At 43.8% G+C, this 26,262-nt stretch overlaps 1 protein-coding gene and 1 pseudogene across 1 annotated transcript; one reads left to right on the top strand and one right to left on the bottom strand.

Moving 5' to 3' along the window:
• Positions 1 to 4,439: 4,439 nt before the first annotated feature.
• On the bottom strand, positions 4,440 to 22,993 carry LOC129707453 (opsin-5-like). Its single transcript, XM_055652490.1, has 5 exons — positions 21,982 to 22,993; positions 19,016 to 19,178; positions 16,395 to 16,522; positions 10,643 to 10,977; positions 4,440 to 7,343 (listed from the first exon to the last, which is right to left on the bottom strand). Exons 1-5 carry the CDS (start codon positions 22,070 to 22,072, stop codon positions 6,759 to 6,761), a joined length of 1,302 nt encoding a protein of 433 aa, XP_055508465.1. The 5' UTR covers positions 22,073 to 22,993; the 3' UTR covers positions 4,440 to 6,758.
• On the top strand, positions 22,277 to 25,879 carry LOC129707563 (uncharacterized; annotated as a pseudogene).
• Positions 25,880 to 26,262: the final 383 nt, after the last annotated feature.

Below are 26,262 nucleotides of genomic sequence, written 5' to 3'. Positions count from 1 at the left end.
CTCCGGGTGCTCAGGTTTCCTCCCACATTCCAAAGATGTGCGGGTTTGTAGGTTCATTGGCTTCTGTGAATTGGCCCTAGAGTGTAGTATGCGAAAGTGGCATAGCATAGGATTAGTGTGTGGGTGATCTATGGTCAGTGTGGATTTGACAGGGCTTCCTTAGTATCTCTCAAATTAAAAACTAAAATTAAAACAATCTAGATGTCAAACTTTCATGTGTTTTCCATCTCACGCCAGTTTTCAAATATCTCGAAGACCTTAGGAGCCATCAGTTGCTGTTTTTTTGTAATGGAGAATGGTTCTGGAAGCTTCCCGCTAATTGCATTCCAAGTCCTGATTTGAGTGGATGTGGAGAGGATGTTTCCACTAGTGGGAGAGTTTTGTTCAAGAGGCCATAGCCTAAATATAAGGATGTACCTTTAGAAAGGAAATGAGGAGGAATTTCTTTAGTCAGAGGGTGGTGAATCTGTGGAATTCATTGCCACAGACGGCGGTGGAGGCCAAGTCAATGGATATTTTTAAGGCGGAGATTAACATATTCTTGATTAATACAGGTGTCAGGAGTTATGGGGAGATGGCAGGAGAATGGGGCTGAGAGGGAAAGATAGATCAGCCATCATTGAATGGCGAAGGAGGCTTGATGGGCCGAATGGCCTAATTCTGCTCCTAGAACCTATGAGCTTATGTCACATCTTTGTCCATTCATTTGACCGATCAATATTCTTCTGTAGCCTCCATGTCCTTTCTTCAACTCACTTTCCTCATCAATCATCATCATTGTCTCATCAGTAAATTTAGCTTCAGTGCCTTTATCCAAGACATTTATAGAAATTCTAAAACATTGATGTCCTCGCACCAATCCCTCCGAAACGTTACACAGTTTGCTGGCCAATAAAGACCCATTTACGCCAGAGTTGGCTGGAAAGCAAGAAACAATCTTCTACCCAAAAGACTATTTTATTTCCAATAACAGGAGCCTCTATATTTCCTGAAAAATATATGATGTGGATCTTTATCAAATGCCTCCGGGAATCCAAAGATAGTACATCCAGTAATTCCACTTCATCCACAACAATCAATTTAAATAACTGCTTCTTATCTACAACTCTGTCCTTTCGAAACACTGCTGCCATACGCAACCACAATCAATACTGTCTCTAGGTTTTGCTTCACCCAAGATCGCAGGTCTTGCAATTTCTAACCATTTTCTTGCAATCGCAAAACATATTATATTGCCGCTCTCAAATTTACTTCTTCTGTAAAACTAAAACTTGTTTAGTTTAGTTTAATCTAACTTAATTTATCTTAAATTAGCCTGTCTTAGCCTAAACTAGATTAGTTTAGTTTAGCTTAATTTAGCTTAGTTTATTTTAGATTAGTTTACCTTATTTTAGTTTTGAGATACAGCATGAAAACAGGCCCTTCGGCCCATCGAGTCCAAGCCAACCACCAATCACCCGTACACTAGTTCCATGTTACCCCAGTTTCACATCCAACACACTAGGGGCGATTTATGGAAGCTAATTAACCGGCAAACCTGCACGTCTTTGAAATGCTGGAGGAAACCGGAATACCCAGGGAAAGCCCATGTGGTCACAGGGAGAACGTACAAACTCCGCACAGACAGCAACCATAATCAGGATTGAACCCACCTCTACTGCTGTGCCATGGTGTCCGCCCCAACACTAAGTTGTTTAAAACTGAAATTGTAGAACCCCCTGGTTAACCTTTGCGTCTTTATTCACAACATTTCTGTAGCTATTAATCTACTTGATCACCACTTTGACCCCATCTAAATCCTTACGCAATGGTTATTCACATCACAACTGTAAACTCTACTTTGAAGTCCAATGGATGCAGACTGCAACATTATGCTGCAATATTAGCTTTGCCATTCACCGTCAGAATTAGTTGGTAATGCTACTAGTTTCCATCATAGATCATACAGCCTTTCATCCCACGATGCATGCAAATTAAACTAATCCCTTCTGCCTAATGCACATCCCTCCATTCATTGCATATTGATGTAACTATCTAAAAGCTTCTTAAAAATCTCCATCTGCTTCCATCACCGCTGGCAGCGTGTTTCAGGCAACCGCTGCTCCAGATTTAAACAAAACTTGCCCCGCACATCAGCTCTAAACTTTGCCTTTCACACCCTAAAGCTATGCCTTCTAGTGCTTGACATTTCCGCCCTGAGAAAAAAGTTCTGAGTGTCTACCCTCTCCATGCCTCTCCTCATTTTCTAAATTTCTTCCCTCCAGTTTTGATGTTTCAGAAAAAGCAATTCAACTTTGACCAAGCTCTTCTTACAGCTAATAATAATAATAATAAATTTTATTTTTGGGCACCTTTCAGACATCTCAAGGACACCTTACAGAGATTAACAGGAATAAAAACATATAATCAGAATAAAATAAATAATAAAGACATCACAGAAACACAAATTAAAAACAGAATTCAGTCCAAAAACAAAAATCAAAAACACAATGTGAAGAGAGAGCAGCGGCAGATAAAGCGTGCCAGCGTCCACTCTCCCTTCCGCCAATACCCCCTAATGCAGGCAGAATCCTTGTAAACCTCTTTTGCACTCTCTCCAAAGCCACCACATCCTTCCTAACGAGGTGGCCAGATTGATTTAAATGGAAATGTAACACTGAGAGAAATTAAAAATCGGACGACAAAATTGAGAGCATTGTGACAAATGTGAAGGGGAGAGGTCATCCAAGTCCCAGAAACCTTATTGTATCAATTGCCAAATAATGTAAGTGGTGTTTTCAAGGCAAATGCAAATTACAAGTTTAATAAATCATAAGTCATGTGTAATATCAGATGCTGTTTTTCGGGCTGAGAATTGATTGCAAATTATGAAGTGAACGAGGTTAAAAGAGAAATGTTAGTTTCTTTATTACGTTAAGTTTGTGCAGCATCTTCTGGCGGCATTTGCTGCAAGGAGAAATCAAACAGACTTGGGTTGTTCTCTCTGGAATGCCAGAAGTTGACCCGATGGAAATATAACAAATTACAGGAGGCACAGATAGCGTAGAGAGTCAGAACTTATTTCCCCAGGGTGAAAGTATCAAATACGTAGAGGGCATAACTTTAAGGTGGTAGGGGCGACATTTTAAAGGAGATGTGTAGGGTACGTTTTTGACACTGAATGTGGTGAGAGCCTGGAATACACTGTCAGAGATGATGGTGGAGGCAGACATCATAGCGACATTTAAGATACTTTTGAGTAGGCACATGAATATGGACATGAAAGGGGTTGGACAGGCTAGATGCAAGAAGATTGTTCCCAATGTTGGGGAAGTCCAGAGCAAGGGGTCACAGTTTAAGGATAAGGGGGAAATCTTTTAGGACCGAGATGAGAAAAACCTTTTTCACACAGAGAGTGGTGAATCTCTGGAACTCTCTTCCACAGAAGGTAGTTGAGGCCAGTTCATTGGCTATATTTAAGAGGGATGTGGCTAAAGGGATCAGGGGGTATGGAGGGAAGGCTGGTACAGGATACTGAGTTGGATGATCAGCCATGACCATATTGAATGGCGGTGCAGGCTCGAAGGGCAGAATGGCCTACTCCTGCACCTATTTTCTATGTTTCTATCTAATATGGAGGAGGGATATGGATTATGTGCAGGCTGATAAGAGTAGGTCTTGGTATCATGTTCATTACAGACATAATGGACCGAAAGGAACTGCTCCTGTACTGCACTGCTCTATGTTCTAGAAGTGAAACCAATTCAAACTGTGAACTATTTTCCATGTTTTATTCAACTAATATGAACTGAATTATAACCAAATATATATTCTCCAGAAAGGACTGGGATGCAATGGCAAAGTACAGTTGATAAATGAATCTAGGAAATACCTTTAAGCTTAACTTTCAGCTTTTAATATTTCTTTTTAAAATGGAGAAGTAATTTCCAAGGCGAGTATTTAACTCGTGGTTCCATGGTGAGTATTTAAGAAGCTGCTCACATTTCAGCAGTGACTAAGTGTGAGGTTTTTATCACCCTGGCTACATTAAAAACATTCACGTTGAACGACGCCTTTCAGACCTAAATGCCACATGATGATAATTAATAATACTGAAGTTGTTATGGTTACCAATAAAATAGCACAGCTGTGTTTGAAAAAGGTGAAATTCATTCTGAATATGGTGGAATATATTGATATTAGGTTTAATGAATCTAATATCTAGAACTGAGGGATCCATGCTCAGAAGCAAGGTCCTGCTCTGGCATTTGGGACAAAAAAAAAGAAAGATGATTTTTGGAGGTTTTTGAAGTCCTGAGACTTTCCCTCGCTGGAACATCCAGGGGCAGCACGGCGGCACAGTGGTAGAGTTGCAGCCTTACAGCGCTTACAGCGCCAGGGACCCGGGTTCGATCCCAACTATGGGTGCTGTCTGTACGGAGTTTTACGTTCTATTCATGTCCTGCTCCCACGCTCCAAAGACATACAGGTTTGAAGGCTAAGTGGCTTGGTATAAATGTAAAATTGTCCCTGGTGTGTGTAGGATAGTGTTCATGTGCGGGGATCGCTGGTCGGTGCAGACTCGGTGGGCCGATGGGTCTGTTTCCGCCCTGTTTCTCTAAACTAAACTAAACTAAAATAAGTGGGTGCAGTCTCAGGATAAGACGTGAGATGCGGAAATCTTTCTTCATTCAGTGCGTGCATTTGTTACAGCACAAAGTGCTGGAGGAACTCAGCGGATGAGGCAGCATTTGTGGAGGGAATGGACAGATGATATTTAATGTTGAGACCCTTCTCGAGACTGATCAGCTTGAAGAAGGGTCCCAACCTGAAACGTCGCCTGTCCATTTCTTCCACAGAAACAGCCTGTCCGTCCTCCATCAAGGAACTGATTGTGGACTTTGGAAGGAGTAGGATGGGGACCCGCAGTCCCGTTTATATCAAGGGGTCGATGATGGAAAGGGTCAAGAGCTTCAAATTCCTGGGCGTGCACATCTCTGAAGATCTCTCCTGGTCCCAGAACACTGATGCAATTATAAAGAAAGCACGTCAGCACCTCTACTTTCTGAGAAGATTACGGAGAGTGGGTATGTCAAGGAGGACTATCTCGAACTTCTGCAGGTGCACAGTTGAGAGCATGCTGACCGTTTGCATTGCGGCTTGGTTTGGCAACTTGAGTGCCCAGGAGCGGAAAAAACTGCAAAAATGTTGTAAACACTGCCCAGTCCATCATCGGATCTGACCTCCCTACCATCGAGGGGATCTATTGCAATCGCTGCCTCATAAAGGCTGGCAGCATCATCAAGGACCCAAACCATCCTGGCCACACACTCATCTCTCCGCTGCCTTCAGGTAGAAGCCTGAAATCAGCAACATCCAGGTTCAGGAACCCACTTCTTCCCCACAGCCATCAGACTATAAACTCATCTCAAACAAAAATCCAAACTTTAATAGCCTATTGCACTTTATCTGCTCATTGATGTGTGTGTACATATATATATATTCAATGGTATATGGACACACTGATCTGTGTGGCCAGTTTCAGCTCCAACTCGATAATCAAGTTTGCTGATGACACTGTGGTGGTGGGCCTGATCTCAGACAACGATGAGAAGGCCTACCAGGGAGGAGGTGGCTGATCTGGCACTCTGGTGTCAGGACAACAGCCTCCTCTTGAATATCAAAAAAACTAAGGAGCTGATCGTGGATTTTAGGAGGACACATCATCCGAGGACATACACACCATTGAAGATAAATGGGGATACTGTGGATAGGGTGAGCTGTTTTAAATACCTGGGAGTCCACATCTCTGAGGATATGACATGGACATCACACGCTGCAGCACTGGTGAGTAAGGCAAGGCAGCGCCTTTACCACCTCAGGCCATTGAGGAAATTCAGAGTGTCTCTGAGGATCCTCCAGTGATTCTACTCAGCGGCTGTGGGAAGCATCTTGCCCGGAAATATCACGATTTGGTTTGGGAACTGCTCTGCACAGGACAAGAAGGCTCTGCAGAGAGTAGTGCGTTCGGCCAAACACACTATGGGAACTACACTCGCCCCCCCCCCCTGCAGGGACTATACATCAGAAGGTACAACTCCAGAGCCAACAAAATCATGGGAGACCCCCTCCACCCCTGCAACGGACTGCTCCAGCTGCTACGGTCAGGCAAACGCCTCCGTTGCCATGTTGTGAGAACGGAGAGGATGAGAAGGAGTTTCTTCCCAGAGGCCATTAGGACTGTGAACTCCTATCTCTCCAGGGACTAACTTGACTGTACCACTCTACTGTTGTGTGGTGTCTTTTTAAAATTGCAATTTTTTTCCTTTTTTCTTCCCTCCCACAAATATGTAATATGTGAATATGTGATTCTGTTCCATTCTGTTTGCAGTTTGTATGGGTTTTTGTTTTTGCACAATTCGCGAGCATTGCCACTTTTCATTTCACTGCACATCTCGTATGCGTATGTGACAAATAAACTTGACTTGACTTGATCTGTATTTATTTATGCCTATAATATTCTGTTGTGCTGAAGCAAAGCAAGAATTTCATTGTCCTATCTGGGACACATGACAATAGACACTCTTGAATCTCTTGTTATGCTCAAAATTCCAGCATCTGCAGTTCCTTGTGCCCTCATGTGTTAGTTTTCTTTTTGTGTGACATTGTATCAAAGGCTTTTTGGAAATGAATTAGCATACATCTCTCTGTAACATTTGTTTCCCTTTCTCCACCACACTTCAAAGAATTCCACGACTTTCAATGTAGTTGATTTTTTTTCAAATTATATTGAGATCCTTGGTCTGTTTGGTGGGCAACGTGTCTATTGATACCTCAATACTCTCGATGCTGGGCGATGCTTTGCTTCCAGTTAACATCACTAGTGTGGTTAACTTCGTGGGCCCATGTTCTTGACTGTTATCACTCGAAATAAGAAGGCTGGCTTTGGATGCAGATTCCCCCGTTTCGAGAGATTTTGTGTTACTGAAATATTCGAAGGTATCAGCGCACGTGTTGCAGCCATCCTGCCTATGTGCAAATCCATTTGGATGCCTGGAGGAGGTCAGTGCGGACTGATCGCAGGCTGCTTGCAATGTAAGGCCCACCTCGTTGTCCCATTGTCTACGCGGTCTCCTGCAGAGGTTGAGTAAATGCGCCCAGTCTTTGTATAAAAGCTTCCGAAAGTTGGGTTTGAACAGGATGTGGACGAGAGGGTTGTATAAGGTTGAGGATTTTGCAAATAAAGCAGACACAGCAAACGCTAATGGTGGGATCTTCTCAGCGTTGTCAAATGCTGCCCACATTGCTGCAATCGCATACGGTGTCCATGCCACTGAGAATCCAATGCACACAGCAATGCTCATCTGCAGGATAACGAGAAGGGAATTGTCATATTATCTTTGTTAGGCTTTAGAGATACAGCGCAGAAACTGACCCTTAGTCACATCAAGTTCGCTCCGACCAGCGATCACCCCATGCACTAGGACTATCTACACGCTTAGGGATAATTTACAAATTTTACCAAAGCCAATTAACCTGTTCAATGAAGATAGGTACAAAATGCTGGAGTAACAAACTTCAGACTGAAGAAGGGTCACGGCCGAAACGTCACCCATTCCTTCTATACAGAGATGCTGCCTGTCCCACTTGGGCGTCATTTGCGCGTCATTTACGCAACATTATTTATGCGTCACAACGCACGCGTGACGTGCGCATGGCGCGTGATGACGTAGTTAGTGACGTGCTGGAGCGCGCTGCTCCCCAGGATTTTGGGATTCTTGAAATCCTCGCCCGCCACCTGTCCCAAGTGGGACAGGCCCTTTACTCCAGCATTTTGTATCCATCTTTGGTGTAAACCAGCATCTGCAGTTCCTTCCTACACATTTAACCTGTACAATGTATGTCTTTGGAGTGTGGGAGGAAATGGAACTCCCTAGGGAAACACACGCGGTCATGGGAAGAATGTACGAACTCCGTACAGACAGCACCCGTAGTCAGGTTCAAACTCGGGTCTCTGGCGCTGTGAGGCGCAACTCTACCGCTGCGCCACCGTGCCGCCCATGTTAGTTCACATTCATGTCTTTGTGCAAATGTTAAATAATTTTGTGGCTTTAAAAACGAAATAAATGCCTAATTATTTTAATCACTTTGGTATTGATAACATTTTGGAAGCAATTCACCAGCCGATCTTGTTCAAATCCAAAGGTCTCCTGAGTGACAGAGGTGAAAAGAACCTCAAGCATTACAAAGTGCTCATCTAACAGAGTAGTCTGATAAAATGGGGAGATGTGGAGATGGGGGCTGGAGTTTGGTGTCACCTGTTGTGTCAGTCTGTTGGGCATTATTTAGATAGAATAAAGAAAGGAAAATAAGCAAAGGGCGAACAAACGCCTGAATATTCTTTCAAGAGAAGAACTAGCCAGTAATTCTACAAAATGTGTAGGAAGGAACTGCAGATACTGGTTGAAACCGAAGATAGATACAAAAGGCTGGAGTAATCCAACGGGACAGGCTGCATCTCCTGAGAAAAGGAATCATTAAAGTTTCGGGTCGAGACCCTTCTTTGTGGGGCAATCTCTGCTGGATTTTCTACTCTAGATTCACGTCAGTTATGTTTAACACCTGACATGAATATTGAAATGACTTTCTATAGAATATTGGGCTATTGCATGCAGTTCTGGTCACCATGTCACAGGAAGGATGTAGAGGCTTTGAAGAAGGGTATGATGGAGGTCTACCAGACTGGATTAGAGAGGAGCATTGCAACCTCAGGTGCTTGGTGTGTATCTCAGCCAGGTGCAGGCTACAATGTTGGCACGAACAGGGTGGAACAAAGGCACAACATTCTCCTTGGGAATAACGATTTCATCTTATTCGGTGTGCACCAGGCACCTACTGGATGCCAGCGGCAGTATCAATGGCCCAGCCTTATATCAGGTTAGAATAAGATAAGTGAATGTTGGCAGTAACAGGAGAAAAATAAACAGAATGTAGATAAGCGTAAACACCACCCCATTTTAGACAGCACGGTGGCATGGCATAGAGATGCTGCCTTACAGCAGCAGACACCCGGGTTCGAACCGACGTGTACTGCCTGTATGGAGTTTATACGTTCTCCCTGTGACTGCATGGGTTTTCTCTGGGTGCTCCGATTTCCTCCCACAATGCAAAAAGTATAAGTTTGTAAGTTAATTGGCTTCTGTAAGTTGTCCCTTGTGTGTAGGATAGAACTAGTGTACTGGTGGCCCCTGGTCAGCGTGGACTTGGTGGGTCTAAGGGTCTGTTTCCATTCCCACACTGTGCAGTATCTCTGAGGAAAGGTTCCAACCCGAAATTTCATCTGTTCCTTTTCTCCAGAGATGCTGCCGGACCCACTGAATTGCTCCAGCACATTGTATCCATCTTTGGTATAAACCAGTACCTGCAGTTCCGTCCTACATATACATTTCCCCATTCAGTAGTTGAGGTGCTTGCTACCAGCAGGATAATTAATGTATGTTTCCAATGAAGGGGAGTACTTGTAAGGCAAAGTCCATCAAGGATACACAGGAACTATACATCAGGAGGTGCAACTCCAGAGCCAATAAGATCATGGGAGACCCCTTCCACCCCTGCAATAGACTGTTCCAGCTGCTAGGGTCAGGCAAACGCCTCCGTTGCCATGCTCTGAGAACGGAGAGGTTGAGAAGGAGTTTCTTCCCAGAAGCCATTAGGACTGTAAACTCCTATCTCACCAGAGACTAACTTTACTGTACCACACTACTGTGTTTTTTTTCATTGCTGTTTTTTTTTTCCCTTTTTCCTTCCGCCCACAATATTTAATATGTAAAAGAATATGTGATTCTGTTCCATTCTGTTTGTAGTTTGTTTGTTTGTTTTTTGCCCAAAGTCCGCGAGCATTGCCACTTTTCATTTCACTGCACATCTCGTATGTGTATGTGACGAACAAACTTGACTTGACTTGAGCTAAAAGCTTCAGCAGTTCTGAATCTCACCTGTACAACTGAAGACACAAAGTGCTGGAAAGACTCAACGGGTCAGGCAGCATCTCTAGACCAGTCTAAAGAAGGGTCCCGATCCTAAATGGCACCTAGCCATGACCTCCAGAGATGTTGCCTGACCCAATGAGTTACTCCAGAACATTGTGTCTTTTTTTTGTAAACCATCATCTACAGTTCCTTGCATCCTCACCTGTGTAACTGTAGGTTGGTGATGGTGTCTGTCAAATTTCCAGCAGGTTAATTTCATTTAGTTTAGAGGCACAGCGTGGAAACAGGCCCTTCGGCCCAACGAGTTCATGCCGACCAACAATCACCCATACACTACTTCTATCCTACCCACTAAGGACAACCTGCATGTCTGTTGGTACTGATTGGGGATGATCAGCCATGATTATATTGAATGGCGGTGCTGGCTCGAAGGGCCGAATGGCCTACTCCTGCACCTATTGTCTATTGTCCATTGTCTATTGTCTTTAGGAAGTTGGAAGAAATTGGAGCACACAGAGGAAACACACATGGTCACTGGGAGAACGTGTAAACTCATCACAGACAGCACCCAAAGTCAGAATCAAACCCGGTCCTCTGGTGCTATGAGGCAACAACTCTACCTCTGTGCTATCAAATTGTTCGTAGTGATTTACTGCTCGATATTTCCGACTTACCTTTACAATTAGAGTGTGAGCATTGGTGGAATTTGGCTGTGGGGATACATGTTGTTGCACGGCCCTTCTCGAACCTTTTACAGTCAGCAGGATGAGTGTGTATGATGTGGTGATGATGCCACAGGGGAAGAAGTAGCAAAAGACAAAGAGTGCAATGATGTAGGACATTGCATTGGAATCCGAATTTGGTGCTTTCCAGTCTATGCAGCAAGCAGTCCCATAGGGCTCTGGTCCATAGTGACCCCAGTTTGCCAGAGGGGAGATGGCGAATACTGAAGCATATGCCCAAGCAGAAGACACCAAGATACAAGCATATTCTGATGTGATTTTGTTCCCTATTGTAGAATAAAAATGTAAAAGAACACTTTTTTTAGATTAAAACCTGAAAAAAAATCACAATGTACAAGAAAACTGTAGAACATGGAATGGCCCATAAAACACAATCCTTTCATTCAGTCCGTGTAATGTATTTGATTATAAATTATGACTATTTCTTTCGGGAATGTAACATAAATATCTCATTAATCCCCAAAGTTTAAGTTCATAAGACTTATCAATACCAAAATTTACCTTTGGCTTCCTGTAATCAATGGGTTTAATGTATTGATTTAACATAACATTAAAAATATCACATACAATTTGTATAAATATGGATACATGAGGCTCTCGGCTGACAGGGTTCTTATATATTGAGAATTTATTCATCTATCTTGCATAGGTAGATGGATAAATACATACAAAGCTATATATACCTATTATATATATCTATATTACTAAAAGTCTGTTCTTGACCGGTTTTGGCAATCTGTGCTGCGATTTCCGAGAGAACGCCGCCACCTACGGCTGTCATTTTTGGCCACCTCGCTCAGAGCCCACCTCCACCACATGTGTGCCGAGGAGTTTTCCAGTCGATGAAAAATGACATAGATATTAATGATTTTACAAAATTCCCCATTCTCTCTGCTGCCCCCGCTGGCGGCAGGGGGGGATGGACTATAAAACCAGGAAGTGGTGTGCTGTGAATAACACTGAACACATGTCCACACAACTGTGAGTAAGTACCTTAATGTGGTTTGAAAATGAACATATGGTTAAAGTTAAAACGCATTGCCTGCAAATGGTTGTTTGGGGGGATTGGGTTGAAATAAAAAGGCACTCTCTCTCCCCCCGCTCTCCTCCCCCCCCTCTACTCCCCCCACCCACCTCCCCTCCCTCCTCCCCCCCCTCCCCTCTCTCCCCCCCCCTATCCTCTATCTCCTCTCCCCCCCCCCCCTTCTTCCCCTCTCTCTCCTCTCCCTCTCCCCCCCCTCTCCTCTACCCTCCACTCCCCCCTCTTGTCTTTCTCCCCTATTTTTTCTCCCCCTTCTCCCCTCCATCCCCTCCCCCACCGTCCCTCCCCTAAACCCCCCTCCCCTCCACACACCCCTAACCCCTTCCATCCACCCCCCTCCCCCTCCCTGCTCCCCACCTCTCCCCCTCTCCTCACCTCCCTCTCAGCACACCCCCCTCGCTCCCCCCCCCCTCTCCTCTACTCTATTCTCGTCTCCCCCCCTCTCTCTTTCTCCCCTCTTTTCGTCCCACTCCTCCCCTCCATCCCCTACCCCACCGTCCCTCCCCTAAACCCCCCCTCCCCTCCACACACCCCTACCCCCTTCCCTCCACCCTCCCTGCTCCCCACCTCTCCCCCTCCCCCTCACCTCTCCCCCCCTCTCTCCCCCCTCACTCTCACCCTCTCTTCCCCTCCACCCCCTCCTTTCCCCTCTCACCACCCTCCCTCTTCTCCTCCTCGCCACCCCCTCTCCCTCTTGCCCCTCTCTGTGTCCCTGCCCCCTTCTCTGCACTCTCTAAGAGATGTGCAAGTTTGGGGGCATTCAGTAGATAGGGTGGTTTTGGGACAAATAATATCAAGGGGGGTAATTAGCAGTGCAGGGGGGGGGGGGACACACCGCCCCCCCCCCCCCCCCCCACAACCGCACGTTGGGGGAACAGACCCAACGGGTCTGCACTTGAGTATATATATATCTATTATTATATAAAACTGTGGCTGCCGCCTGCCGTCCGTCCGTCCAGCTGCCTTTCTGCCTTTTGATTCGTTGATGGCATCTCCTTCCTATCAGCTTCCAACACACTCCAATACAAAGTTGCAAGACAGGAACACTCTGAACTTTTCACCTCAATGGGATGTCACACCAAGTGCTTCAACAGGAGGGGGAGGGCCAACTGGTATTGCAATTGGAACTGCTGCAGCAGGCAGCGGAGGTGCAATTGAAATGTTTTTTCAATCCACTGCTGAGGGAGGCAGGGGAGTGCTGGAATCTTACATTTGGGAACAGCTTTAGTTCCATTGGAGGAGACGGGTGCATGGTGGAATATTGGGTTGGGGGATCACACCATTGGGGGAGCAGACCCAACGGGTCTGCACTTGGTCTAGTATATATATAAATGTTACTGAATATACACTGATTTTTTATTGTTTATTATATGGTTTTTACAGAGTACTATGTTTACATATTCTGTTGTGCAGCTGCAAGTAAGAATGTCATTGTTCTGTTTTGGGACATATGACAATAACACACTCATGGCTCTTGAGATACATCATGATCTTTCTGAAAAAGAACCTATACAATTTGTATAAATATGGATACATGACTGGGTTAAGTTACACAATAAGAATTTAATAACCTCTCTCGTTTAAATAGATGGATAAATATAAAGGAATTAATAAATTTCTCTCTCCATTTTAACTATTCACCTAATTAGGCAAGGAAGGTTAAAGAAAACCATGTTGTATAATTCGAGAAGGGAATAATCAGGTCAGAAGGGGTGGAAGATTGCAACCTTCACGTGGTCCACCCTGTTTTGACGAATGCCATCAACCCGGTGTGCACAATCAAATAAGATCAATTAGAACAAGTTGTCCTACAACTTTAGGCTGTGCACGCCATACACAAGAAGAAGTAGATGTCAGAATACTTCACTTTGCCCCCCAGCCTTTTTCCATCAAAGGCTTCATTCATCTTAAATACATGATATTTCATAATGATTACTGAATCTCGGGAACACTTTAAGATTCATTTGCTAATATTTTGCAAATTATTAGATGATTTAATTTTCTTTCTCTATTCATTAAGGGAGGTTTGCTGAAATTAATCAATTTGTACTTGCCAAATTAGCCAAGGAATCACTCTGAAAACTAGAGAAACGTTATCTTTCCTTCACCTATCATCTCCAAAGTTAAAGATTAATTGTGTTTTAAATGTCAAGGAACCAGGGCAGCACAGGAGGAGGAGGAGGGGGAAGGAGGCGTAGAGGGAGGAGGAGAGGGAGGGGGAGGGGGAGATGGAGGGGGAGGGGGAGGACGAGAGGGAGGGGGAGGAGAGGGAGGTGGAGGAGAGGGAGGTGGAGGAGAGGGAGAGGGAGGAAGTGGTGGAGAGGGAGGAGGAGGTGGAGAGGGAGGAGAGGGAGAGGAGGAGGGAGAGGGAGTGTATGTATGAGGTGCAGTTGGGGGCTATGGATGAGTGGTGGAATATTACATTTGGGGTATGGGGCCCAACAGGTCAGGGGGGTATGGAGGGGAGAGGTTATGGAGGGAGGGAGGGAAGGAGGGAGTGACTGAGGGTAGAGGGAAGGAGAGGGAGGGAGAAGCGAGGGAGGGAGTAGAGGAGGGGAGGAGGAAAGGGGAGAGAAGAGGGAGGGTGAAGCGGAGAGGGAGGGAATATTGGGGGATGAGGGGAAATGGGGGCTATGGGTGAGTGGTGGAATATTGTGTTGGGGGAACGGGGCCCAATGGGTCCCACTTGGTCCAGTATATTACTAAAACTCTCATCTTGTCTGTGAGTGAGTTTGTGTGTTTGTTCATGCTCATGCTTTTCATGGCCTGAACTGTGCCAAAACGGTAAATGATAGTGCTAGAATTTTTGGACCACCTTACTCACCATTCTTATGTGCTGTGGTGTATCAAGTTTAGTTCAGATTTATGCTATATTTTAAAGGTTATTCACATTTTTCACTTTACAAAATCCCAATTTGAGAAAAATATCTTCCCTCTGCACTGGCAGTTACAGCAATACTGTCACAATGGGATTGTAACCCTGCCCGCTATGATGTTGCAATCCCAGTCATTTAATTAAAGTTTAAAATGAGGGTGGGTGAATAAGGGGAAATAAGCAGCCCCTGCGCAGTTGGGGGCTGTGGGTGAGTGTTGAAATATTGTGTTGGGGGAACGGGTTGCATTGGGGGGATGAGTGAGTGGTGGAATATTTCCTTGGGGAATGGGTAGTGTTTGAGGACCAGGCCTCCCGTGGGAGCTATGGGTGAGTGGTCAAATATTGCGTTGGGGGAATGGTTTTGTTGGGAACTAGGCCTCCCCGTGTGATAGGGACCCAACGGGTCCCACTTGTCTAGTATATAACTAAAAGTCTCATCTTGTATGTATATATGTATGTATGTATGTATGTATGTATGTATGTATGTATGTTTGTATGTTTGTATGTTCCTGAAATACAGCCAAAATGGCACATGATAGTGCAAGAATTTTAGGGGCACCTTATGCACCATTTGCCTGCAGTGTGCAGTATCAAGTTTTGTTCAAATTGTTGAGCTATCGTGTACCGTTTTGGCTGTATTTCGCGAACAGACATATATACACATATATATACACATACATACAAGATGAGACTTTTAGTTATATACGAGAACAAGTGGGACCCGTTGGGATGAGATGAGATCGCCATTTTCAGATCGCCATTTTGATCTAGTACTTCCATGTCTACTTGACTGGTGTCACAACGGGGACCCAATGGATCCACACATCATCTAGTTATTATTAAAATTCAGACGTTCAGTTTTTCCAAAATCAAATTTGAATTGTCATAATTGTCAAATTGCTTGTCATAAACATTGATGTGTATTACAGTCTTAAATGCTGTGGTAAAATTAATTCCTTGTAATTTCATTAATCTGGCAGTTTCATGATGCACATGGCAAGATGAGTTCAAGACCAGCTGCCAATTCTTTCTCGGAAGCTATGCAGATGCTCAAAATGTGAAATAAACCAGAGAGTGTAGGAAGCAATCAGCAAGCCAGGTAGTACCTAGGGAGAGAGAAGCCAAGTTAATGATTCATTATTATTACCAATCTATTGTATTACATAATATGTTTCAGTGGTAGAAATCTACAATAGCTGTAGTTTAGTTTTAGTTTAGAGATATAACGTGGAAACAGGCCCTTTGACCAGGGAAGTTTACAATTTTACCAAAGCCAATTAGCCGACAACTCTGCACGTCTTTGGAGTGTGGAATGAAACTGGAGCTCCCGGAGAAAACCACACAGGTCACGGGGAGAACGTACTAACTCCATACAGGCAGTAGTCAGTATAGAACCTGGGTCTCTGGTGTTGTAAGGCAGCAACTCTACCATTGTGCTACCTTAAGTGTAGTGTTGCAAATAGATGCAAATTACTTTTTAAATTCAACATGTATTACAATGAATCTGTGTTCATGCACCAGACAGTACATAAAAATTCGGTGCCTACAGAAAATAAGAAAAAAAAAACACTTTATTTTTTTAATTATTGAATTAGAGAAAGTATGCAAAATCTACCAGAACAATAGTGGCAATTCAATAGTGGCAATTATTAAATAGTAACAGCATTATACATCTGAGCTAGTAAAAGAATAGTTTGCATGAACAGTCAATGGAATAACTTTTCAGGAGAAGTCCAACTACTACAGTGTAACATGTTAGTACCTACCATATGCAGGGTAGCAGACCTTTATACAGCAGACAATGCTCAGCAATGTCAGGTTAGTAAGGCTGCAGATGCCAAACAGCACACCACAAAAGGCATAATAGAAGCAGCATCGTTGACTGAACAACCACCTGGGGAGAGATCACAACGTCGGTAACCTTTTTAAGGACATGGAGACAAATTATTGGTGGCTATCTAGTGTATCATGAACAAAATTAGTGGACTCAAACAATTTAAATGTCTCACACTGTGAAGACATTTGTATTGGATTATATTTTATATCTAGAGCCACATTATAGCCATGCAATTTCCCCTATGTTTTTCTCTTCCATCTTAGTCAAGTACTTGTGTAACCTCAGGTTGATCGATAATTCGCAATGACCCGGCTTTCCTTCGGATCATCGCCCCCATTTTCCGGACCCTCACAAGCAGTGGAATGAGAAGGGTGAGACGGACCCTGAAACTCAAAATAGTAAATTGAAGGCTGAGACTGAATTTGGTTGAAATGAAACATTCTTCATGGTTTGCTTTAAATAAGAGTCATGCCTGTAGGGAAATCTGGACTGAACCCAGCTGAAATTTATATGAGAAACCATCATCAGATATATATTAAAGAACATCGTGTGAATATGGAGAGGGCTGATTAGTGTTGATCCTAGGATTGTAAAGAGTTTATTATAGAGCCGAATATAATAGAGATAGTTATAGTGTAATACAAAAGTGTTTGTGACAGAATAGTAACAGGAATACAGCAGAATGTATGGGAAAGCATTAGGTCATGGATGGTAACTTGCTTTGTCCCAAGTTTCTCAGGAATTATAGGTATAGGTTTGACTATAGAAAAGGAATGGAAGAATGGGCAACATCAGGGATGGAGGGAATTTGCGCCCACAAAAGCTCAGGAGGTGAAGACTCATCAGACGGAAATTGTGAAGCTGCGCCCACGAAAACTCGTGAAACTTGATAAGATTCTGGGAAGAAACATCATCGTCTTGTTGTTGTTAATAGATGGAGAATGTAATAGTCACACATATGTATATCTGGTTATCTGATTATTTGGTTATCATAAATGATGTTTTATCATATATGATAAAAGGAAGGAATGCTACTTCTGGCCAAACTGAAGATGCCAGTTGAGTAAAGGTTCTGGCGCTGTGAGGCCATTTGGTCAATTTAAATGTGCCTTCTGCAGAAATGGGACAAGCTGCAGAATGGTGCCAGCTTGTCTGTGGCCCAGATTAGAGTTGCAGGGAAAAAATGGGACATCTGCAGATTCTTACAATTAGGTGTAAATTGCATGAAATGGATTGGGTGAATGCAAATCAGACATACACATTGTAAATGATGTTGCAAAGCTTTACTTTGCTAGATGTTGATTGGGTTATGTGTTAAGCCGTGTCTGGGTTTCTTGAATAGCCAGGCACATGTTGCATAATTCATCTGTTAACTTGCATCTAGAAACTTTGTCAGATATGTTGTATTAGTCACTGTATTATTGGGTTAGGGGAATGTCTATCATGTACTGTGTTAATCAATATCTGTTATTGGACTGTATAGAGACCACCCCCATATGGTTCGGCCCCTCAAGGTTCAGGGACCTATAAATGGTAGCTCCCACGAGGTCCTGTGTCGATCTTCTGGAAGAACGCTTGGGACTGCGTGACCTTTTGGAGTGTCTCTGCTTGCACGAGGCTAGAAGGGCTTGGCCAAGCAGATACAAGGATCGAACCCACGGTGGATTGGTATAGTAGTGGGGAACTGTTATGTTTTTCCAAAATAACGTTTATTTACGCAAGTGCTTGACTCAGTATTTTATTGACTGAAACTAAACTCAGGGAAGCTTAGAACGAGCTATTAACACCCTGGGGAATCTTGCATTCCTGTTGAAGTCATGTGCTTTCCCCACCTGATGTTGTCTACCAAGAAAATGATATCTGATCAATTCCTCTTGAATAGAGAGCATCCTGAACCTCCCGTGTAGGAAAGAACTGCAGATGCTTGTTTAAACTGAAGATAGACACAAAATGCTGGAGTAACTCAGCGGGGCAAGCAGCATCTCTGGAGAGAAGGAATGGATGACGTTTCGGATCAAGACCCTTTCCTTCTCTCCAGAGATGCTGTCTGCCCGTTACTCCAGCATTCTATCTCCTGGACCTCCCTCTTGCATTAGTAGACAGTAAACCATGCGACACAGCAAATATCTCCAGCTCCAGACTGCATGGAGCCAGGTACATATAAATTGCAAGGTAGTACATTGAATAGTAAGGTGTCAGGAGTTATGGGGCAAAGGCAGGCGAATGGGGTTGAGAGGGAAAGATCAATCAGCCATGATTGGATGATGGAGTAGACGCGATGTGCCAAATGGCATCATTCTGCTTCTAGAACTTATGAACTTAAGAAGTTTGTTATCTTAGTACTCCAACCAAACTGCAATAGTGATGATGTGGAGATGAAGCATGATGTAAACTTGTATAAAGTCTGATTGAGTTGGATGAATATAGAATACCAATCCTTTATGATTATCGGTAATTTTCCAAATGCTTGTTAAATGTTTCATTACAATTTACATAATACTGAAATGCTCAAATTAAATTTGTGATAAGAAATTAGATCAGTACTATTACCTGTGTGCGAATAATGATGGAATGGCCAGTGGCAATAGAGTTATGATCATTGCAATGTCACTGATGGCTAAATTCACAATGAAATATTCAGCTGGTTTAAGCACGTGCCGTTTCCTCAGTGCGATAAACAAAAGAATGCTGTTTCCAAACAGGGATAAAATACCTGTGAAGATAAAAATCATATTCCTACAATTAATAGTCATGGAGTCATGGAGTCATAGTCTTACACTATTGAGACAGGCCCTTCAGCTCAAGTAGCCCACACCGACCAATATTCCCCATCTACACTAGTCCCACCTACCTACATTTGGCCCATATTCCTCCAAGCCTATCCTATCCATGTACCTGTCTGAATGTTTCTTAAATGTTGCCTCAACTACCTCCTCTGGCTGTCCATCCATACACCCACCACCCTTTGCATGGTCAAGTAATTGTGGTTAGAATATGTCTTCTTCAGACTAAAATAATCTCAAATCAATATATAAATTAAAAAATCTTTAACTATAATTATTGAAAATTCACATTTTTAACAAATTTCAAATGATTAATATCATTAAACATAATTTATAAGGCAGAAATCTGACTAGTATTCAAGAACAGTTATTCGTAAATGTGTAAGTTTTGTTATATTTAAGAGGGAGTGACACAAATGTGTCATATTGTGCTATATTTAAGAGGGAGTTAGATGTGGCCCTTGTGGCTAAAGGGATCAGGGGGTATGGAGAGAAGGTGTGCCAGGATACTGAGTTGGATGATCAGCCATGATCATATTGAATGGCAGTGCAGGCTCGAAGGGCTGAATGGCCTACTCCTGCACCTATTTTGTATGTTTCTATGTTTCTATGTACGGAGTTTGTACATTCTCCCTGTGACCGCTTTGGTTTTCTCCAGGTGCTCTGGTTTCTTCCCACAGTCCAAGGTTTGTAGGATCATTTGCATCTGTAAAAATTGTGCAAACTCTCCCCAGTGTGTTGGATAGCACAAGTGTATGGGGTGGTCTCTGAACACCGCAGACTGGGTAGGCCGAAGAGCCTTTTCCCACGCTGTATTTCTGAGGATAGTAGCTTCTGGTGTTCCAAACTAACACAAAAGTAACACAAGATGCTCTCAGTGATATCCTGCTTTCCACAAGATGCACTGTTCAAGTCTTTGCCAATTGAATCACCAGTTTAGTAGCACATTAGTCTAATCACAACCACAATTCAGAAGAAACAAACTTTTTTAATTTGTTAATCCTAAATTATTCTACTTTATATTTATTTCTTAGAACCTCTTTGACCCTGGAAAATGCAGCCTCATTCCTTCAAAGGAAATTTTAAAGACAGTATAAATATGTAAACAACTAAAGGTGTTTGAGTTCAAACCAGCATCTGCAGTTCCTTCTTACACAAGATATTTGAGTTTGTTCAACTTCCTACTTAAATTCCTGACAAAATCCAAGTTATAAAGCCCCAGTCCCTATTTCCCGCTGGACACGATGACTGAAATAGCATTTCTATTTCCTGCTTTTTACTTTTTTCTTTGTAGTCTGTGACAATTATTTGAATAATGTCCTTATTGCTTATTTAGAGACCCAACAAATCCTAAGGAGAGAATGTCAAAGGCAAACGGAGATCTCAGAAAAGTGGTCACTTCATTTGAGATGACAGCCAACTGGAAAGTCCAAACGATGTAACAGGAACATTACTATTACTAACAAGATCATCTTCACAGGTGGGCTGAGAGGATACAATAAGAAGAGAATCATGGTACATTTTTATGTTTCAATCAAATTCAGCTGAAGAACAGTACTAAATAAGTTTGCGCCAATTAATACTCAGGTGTTATGCTCTTTCCACCAGAACAAAGGGTTTGTCATGATCAACATGTCAATTTAGCAGTTTTGGTTAAATGTGTCGTAGTCATGGAAACAGGCCTTTTGGCCCAACTAGTCCATGGCAACCAAGATGCACAATGTTAGCTTGCATCCATTTACCCGCTTTTTGCCCATATCCCTGTTTCTTCGGGTGCTCCAATTCCTGAGGGAGTTCAGCGTATGTTCACCAGGTTAATTCCCGGTATGGCGGGACTGTCATATGTTGATAGAATGGAGCGGCTGGGCTTGTATACTCTGGAATTCAGAAGGATGTGAGGGGATCTTATTGAAACATAAAAGATTGTTATGGGTTTGAACACGCTAGAGGCAAGAAACATGTTCCCGATGTTGGAGGAGTCCAGAACCAGGGGCCACAGTTTAAGCCATTTAGAACGGAGATGAGGAAAAACATTTTCACACAGAGAGTTTTGAGTCTGTGTAATTCTCTGCCTCAGGATGGTGGAGGCTGGTTCTCTGAATGCTTTAAAGAGAGAGCTAGACAGAGCTCTTAAAGATAGCAGAGTTAAGGGAGATGGGGAGAAGGCAGGAACAGGGTACTGATTGTGGGTGATCAGCTGTCTGAGTTATTCTTTGGTAATGGTGGTCGCAAATATCCTCATCATTATTGTTATCTCAAAATACCTGATCTGTTATCTTGTAATATTTAATATCTTGGAATACCAACGTTCCCAATGCACCAATTCATGATTTTGTCTATTTCTATCACCAAACAAATAAAACACCCACGAGTATGTTTTAATAAATCCCCCGCCATACAACAATTACACAAGGCTGTGAAATGCAAATTGCAATTGGAACTTAGAAGTTGGAGCTGACAAATGTTATGCTCAAATGCGTAAACTGCTTAAAATGATATTGCTCTTTTTGTTACTGTAGCAGTGAAATTAAAAATAAATGATTAAGTATAATACAAAAATTACACATAGCAAAAGGAGACACAGTGGCTGTAGGTGTTCGGTGAAAGTGCCATTCAGCTATATAATCATTCATTCAGGTCCCTTCATTTCATATCAGTTTATAATTGCAGCTTTATAGTTACTTTATTTCAAAAGACCCAACATATGTTACTTTATCATTAACAAACTCTTACCATATATGGAATAAATTATTCCAAAAAATATATCTTCTTCCTCTGATATAGATGACAGGAAGATGTTAGTCTCCTCACTCCCATTTCCCATCTGCAAAGAAATGTTGCACAGTTTGAAACTGTAGGCGCAAATAGAAAGGCCGCGCGGACTTTGTGTTCAAAGCAACGGGCGATTTATTCAAACTGTTGCGCCACCAGGAGACCTGTCAAAGCTGATCTCCTGAGCGTGACATTGTTACAACTTTTACATTCTCAACTGACAAGATGACACACTAACTTGATTAACAGTAACACGATGTCTCGATTACTGAATGGAAGTTACAGACAGACTTCATTAACATATAACATATAACATATAACAATTACAGCACGGAAACAGGCCATCTCGGCCCTACAAGTCCATGCCGAACAAATTTTTTTCCCCTTAGTCCCACCTGCCTGCACTCGTACCATAACCCTCCATTCCCTTCTCATCCATATGCCTATCCAATTTATTTTTAAATGATACCAATGAACCTGCCTCCACCACTTCCACTGGGAGCTCATTCCACACCGCCACCACTCTCTGCGTAAAGAAGTTCCCCCTCATATTACCCCTAAACTTCTGTCCCTTAATTCTGAAGTCATGTCCTCTTGTTTGAATCTTCCCTATTCTCAAAGGGAAAAGCTTGTCCACATCAACTCTGTCTATCCCTCTCATCATTTTAAAGACCTCTATCAGGTCCCCCCTTAACCTTCTGCGCTCCAGAGAATAAAGACCTAACTTATTCAACCTATCTCTGTAACTTAGTTGTTGAAACCCAGGCAACATTCTAGTAAATCTCCTCTGTACTCTCTCTATTTTGTTGACATCCTTCCTATAATTGGGTGACCAAAATTGTACACCATACTCCAGATTTGGCCTCACCAATGCCTTGTACAATTTTAACATTACATCCCAGCTTCTATACTCAATGCTCTGATTTATAAAGGCTAGCATACCAAAAGCTTTCTTTACCACCCTATCTATATGAGATTAGGTAACAAATCATATCTTGATTACAGAATAAAACGAACATCCACAAGTCTAAAGGGTCTGTCCCACTTATGCCAATTTTTGGGCGATTTGACGGCATCCATCATAGTCACAGCAGGTCTCCGAAAAACATGTTGAAAATCCAGCAGCGACCAGAAAAAGGTACGACTCTTTGGGCGATTACTCACGCCCATACAGGTGTCACCCCACGGCAAGCTGCTGAAAAAAATTGTGTAAGTGGGGCAGACCCTTTAGTTGACAGTTGATCACATTTTCTGTTAAAATAATGGGTGTCGCTGTGAGATAATCAATGGGTTTCCTGAAACTTGGGTGTCATCATTGCTGCGTTCCATGTCTCTACTTTTAGGCTTTATCTGTGGTTCCCTGTCACCGCATTAGTACATTCCACATCCCTATTTACTAGCTCTCACTATTCTTTCCTCTACAATATTTTTTTTTCCATTATTACCTCGAAAATATGTTTTTTTTCTCGGTTTTTGGGTTTATACAACCGTCTGAAGAAGGATCTCGACCCGAAACATCACCCATACCTTCTATCCAGAGACGCTGCCTGTCCCGCTGAGTTACTCCAGCATTTTGTGCCCACTTGTGGTATGAATATTGATTTTTCTAACTTCAACTAACCCTTGCTTTCCCTATCTCTCTGTCCCTCACCCATCCTAGTTCTCCCACTGGATTCACTGTCCTCCTGATTAATGTTGCTGCTTGTATGCCTCATTGTCAGCTTTCCCGCAGCGAACAATGAACCATTCTACATCTCCTTTATCATCGTCTACTTTGATCTGTCCTTTTCATACCTTACCCTTCCATATATCCTTCTCCCCTGACTCTCAGGTTGAAGAAGGGCCTCGACACGAAACGTTACCTTCTCTACAGAGATGCTGCCTGCCTCGCTGAGTTACTCCAGCATTTTGTGTCTAACAAGCCTTTGCTGACCTACGAAATATCCTAAGGAAAAGGCTTATGACCCTCCACAGAGCAGAGTGGCACAAGAGAAGAGGAAGAGAGAGAGAGCTAGGAAGCGAGCTGCGTTCATTTCCAATCCCTTTGGTTTTACCGGGCGTTTACTTGGGGACAAGTGCAGTGGCCGCCTCACGTGCTCAACAGATGAAGTCAATCGCTTCCTCCATAACACCCTGAGCGATCCAATGAGGGAACAGGACCTCAAACCCAGCAAAGCTCTCATCAGCCCAACCCCCACCCCAACAACGAAGTTTAATCTGTGGGAGCCGTCTGAAGGAGGTTGAGGGGGTCATCAAGGCGGCACGCTCAGCCTCTGCTCCAGGCCCTAGTGGCGTACCACACACTGTGTACAAGCGCTGCCCAGAGCTCCTTCCACACCTATGGAAGATCCTGGTGGTGGTATGGGGAAGGGGGAGAGACCAGTCGAGGTGCGCTGAGGGAGTTTGGATCCCGGAAGAGGAAAACTCAAAGAACATCAACCAGTTTCGGTCAATCTCGCTGCTGAGCGTCGAATGGATCTACCAGCATTCCATCCTGCCCCGAGTCCTGTGGCTTCTCCTGCATTACTCTGTCCCATTGACCACAGTTGAGTCCCTCGGAAGGAAGATCAGCGGCTTTCTCCGCAGGTGGTGCGGCCTTCCCCGCGGCCTCAACAGTGCAGCACTGTATGGGACCAGTTACATCTTGCAGCTCCCATTCAGTGGCATCACGGAAGAGTTTATGGTGGCGTGAACAAGAGAAGCTCTGCAGTGCAGGGACTCGAGGGACCAGAAGGTTGCGTCGGCTGGCATCGAGGTGAGGACAGGGAGGAAATGGAGAGCGGGGAAAGCAGTGGAGGGGGCAGAGTCACGCCTAAGGCAAAAGGCATTGGTGGGAGTCATGACAACTGGCAGAGCGGGTTTGGGATACTTCCTTCAGACACTGGTTGGCAAGGCCCAGGGCAAGGAGAGACACCATCTAATCCAGGAAGAGGTTCGAGCAGGTGTAGAGGAAGAGCGTGTGAGCACGACGGTGGGGCTCAGGCAGCAGGGAGCGTGGACAAGGGGAGAGCAGACCGCAGTGTAGGATTACCTGGTCAAACATCATGCAGGCAGACTTCCAGCGCGTCCGGTTCCTTGTCCAAGCTGTCTGTGATGCCCTGCCAAGCCCAGCAAACCTCCACGTCTGGGGCAAGAGTGAGACGCCTTTCCTGCCCACTTTGCTCTGGAAGAGGATCATTAGAACATCTCCTCAGCAGCTGCCCAAAGTCCCTTGGGGAAGGTCGCTATCGGTGGCGTCATGACCAAGTGCTCGAGGTGGTTGCTGAGAGCATAGGCACTGCCATCGGTAACAGCAAACACCACCATGCCCCAAATAAATCAATCACTTTTGTCAAAGCTGGAGAGAATCTTCGATCACAACCAAAACGAGGACGGGCCTCCTCTACACAGCCACTGACTGGCAGCTGCACGTCGATCTGGGCAAACAGCTGAAATTTCCGCAGCGACATCACTCCGGCCAAACATGATCATCACCTCCGAAGTGACAAAACAACTGATCATTCTGGAGCTGACAGTGCCCTGGGAAGAGCGTATTGAAGAGGCTAACGAGGGGAAACGCGCAAAGTACCAGGAACTGGTGGAGATGTGCCGGGACAGTGGCTGGAAGACATACTACGAGCCCATAGAGGTGGCTGTAGAGGCTTTGCAGGACGCTCACTCTGCAAAGACCTCAACCAGTTGGGCATTACGAGGCTGGCAAAGACGAGGGCCATTCAATCCACAAGCGAAGCCGCAGAGAAAACCAATAGGTGGCTTTGGATTAAGAGGGCTGATCCATGGGCGATCTACTCCGACATTCAATCATGGCTGATCTATCTTTCCCTCTCCACCCCATTCTTCTGCCTTCTCCCCATAATCCCTGACACTCATACTAATCTAGAATCTATTGATCTCAATGTATTTCCCATTGAAGCTACAGATTATATTGAATGGGTGGAGACATGTGCATCACGGATCTCTGGTCTCCGTTTCCCATTGCCATCTCTGCATTAAACTTGGCCCACGTGCAAATGAGTGAAAAACAAGGTCGTCATTGTGGAAACTTGCCCGAGCAATATTCCTTGCAGCTGGTTTGCTTTGATGAAGCCAACAAGGACAAGATGGACATAAATCAGGTGAAATGAGTTTCAGGCAATGGCTCACACCCAAAATTAACAAATCCGTGGCATCTTTTAAATTCTGCCCCATTGTTATTGCGAAAGGAATTTAAAGTAGGATGCAATTTCCTATCGCCCAATTTGG

Source organism: Leucoraja erinacea, chromosome 21, assembly GCF_028641065.1.
Source record: "Leucoraja erinacea ecotype New England chromosome 21, Leri_hhj_1, whole genome shotgun sequence".
In the NCBI taxonomy this organism is placed as follows: domain Eukaryota; kingdom Metazoa; phylum Chordata; class Chondrichthyes; order Rajiformes; family Rajidae; genus Leucoraja; species Leucoraja erinaceus.
This window is presented reverse-complemented; position numbering and strand designations above follow the sequence as displayed.

What these genes read in the sequence shown, in the direction of transcription:
- LOC129707453 (XM_055652490.1), bottom strand. Translation starts at nt 22,072, where the DNA reads ATGGGAAATGGGAGTGAGGAGACTAACATCTTCCTGTCATCTATATCA. An exon ending in CCATCATTATTCGCACACAG is followed by an intron (nt 16,523 to 19,015) that starts GTAATAGTACTG and finishes ATCTCTCCCCAG; the next exon opens with GTGGTTGTTCAGTCAACGAT. An exon ending in GGTCTGCTACCCTGCATATG is followed by an intron (nt 10,978 to 16,394) that starts GTAGGTACTAAC and finishes ATTCTACAATAG; the next exon opens with GGAACAAAATCACATCAGAA.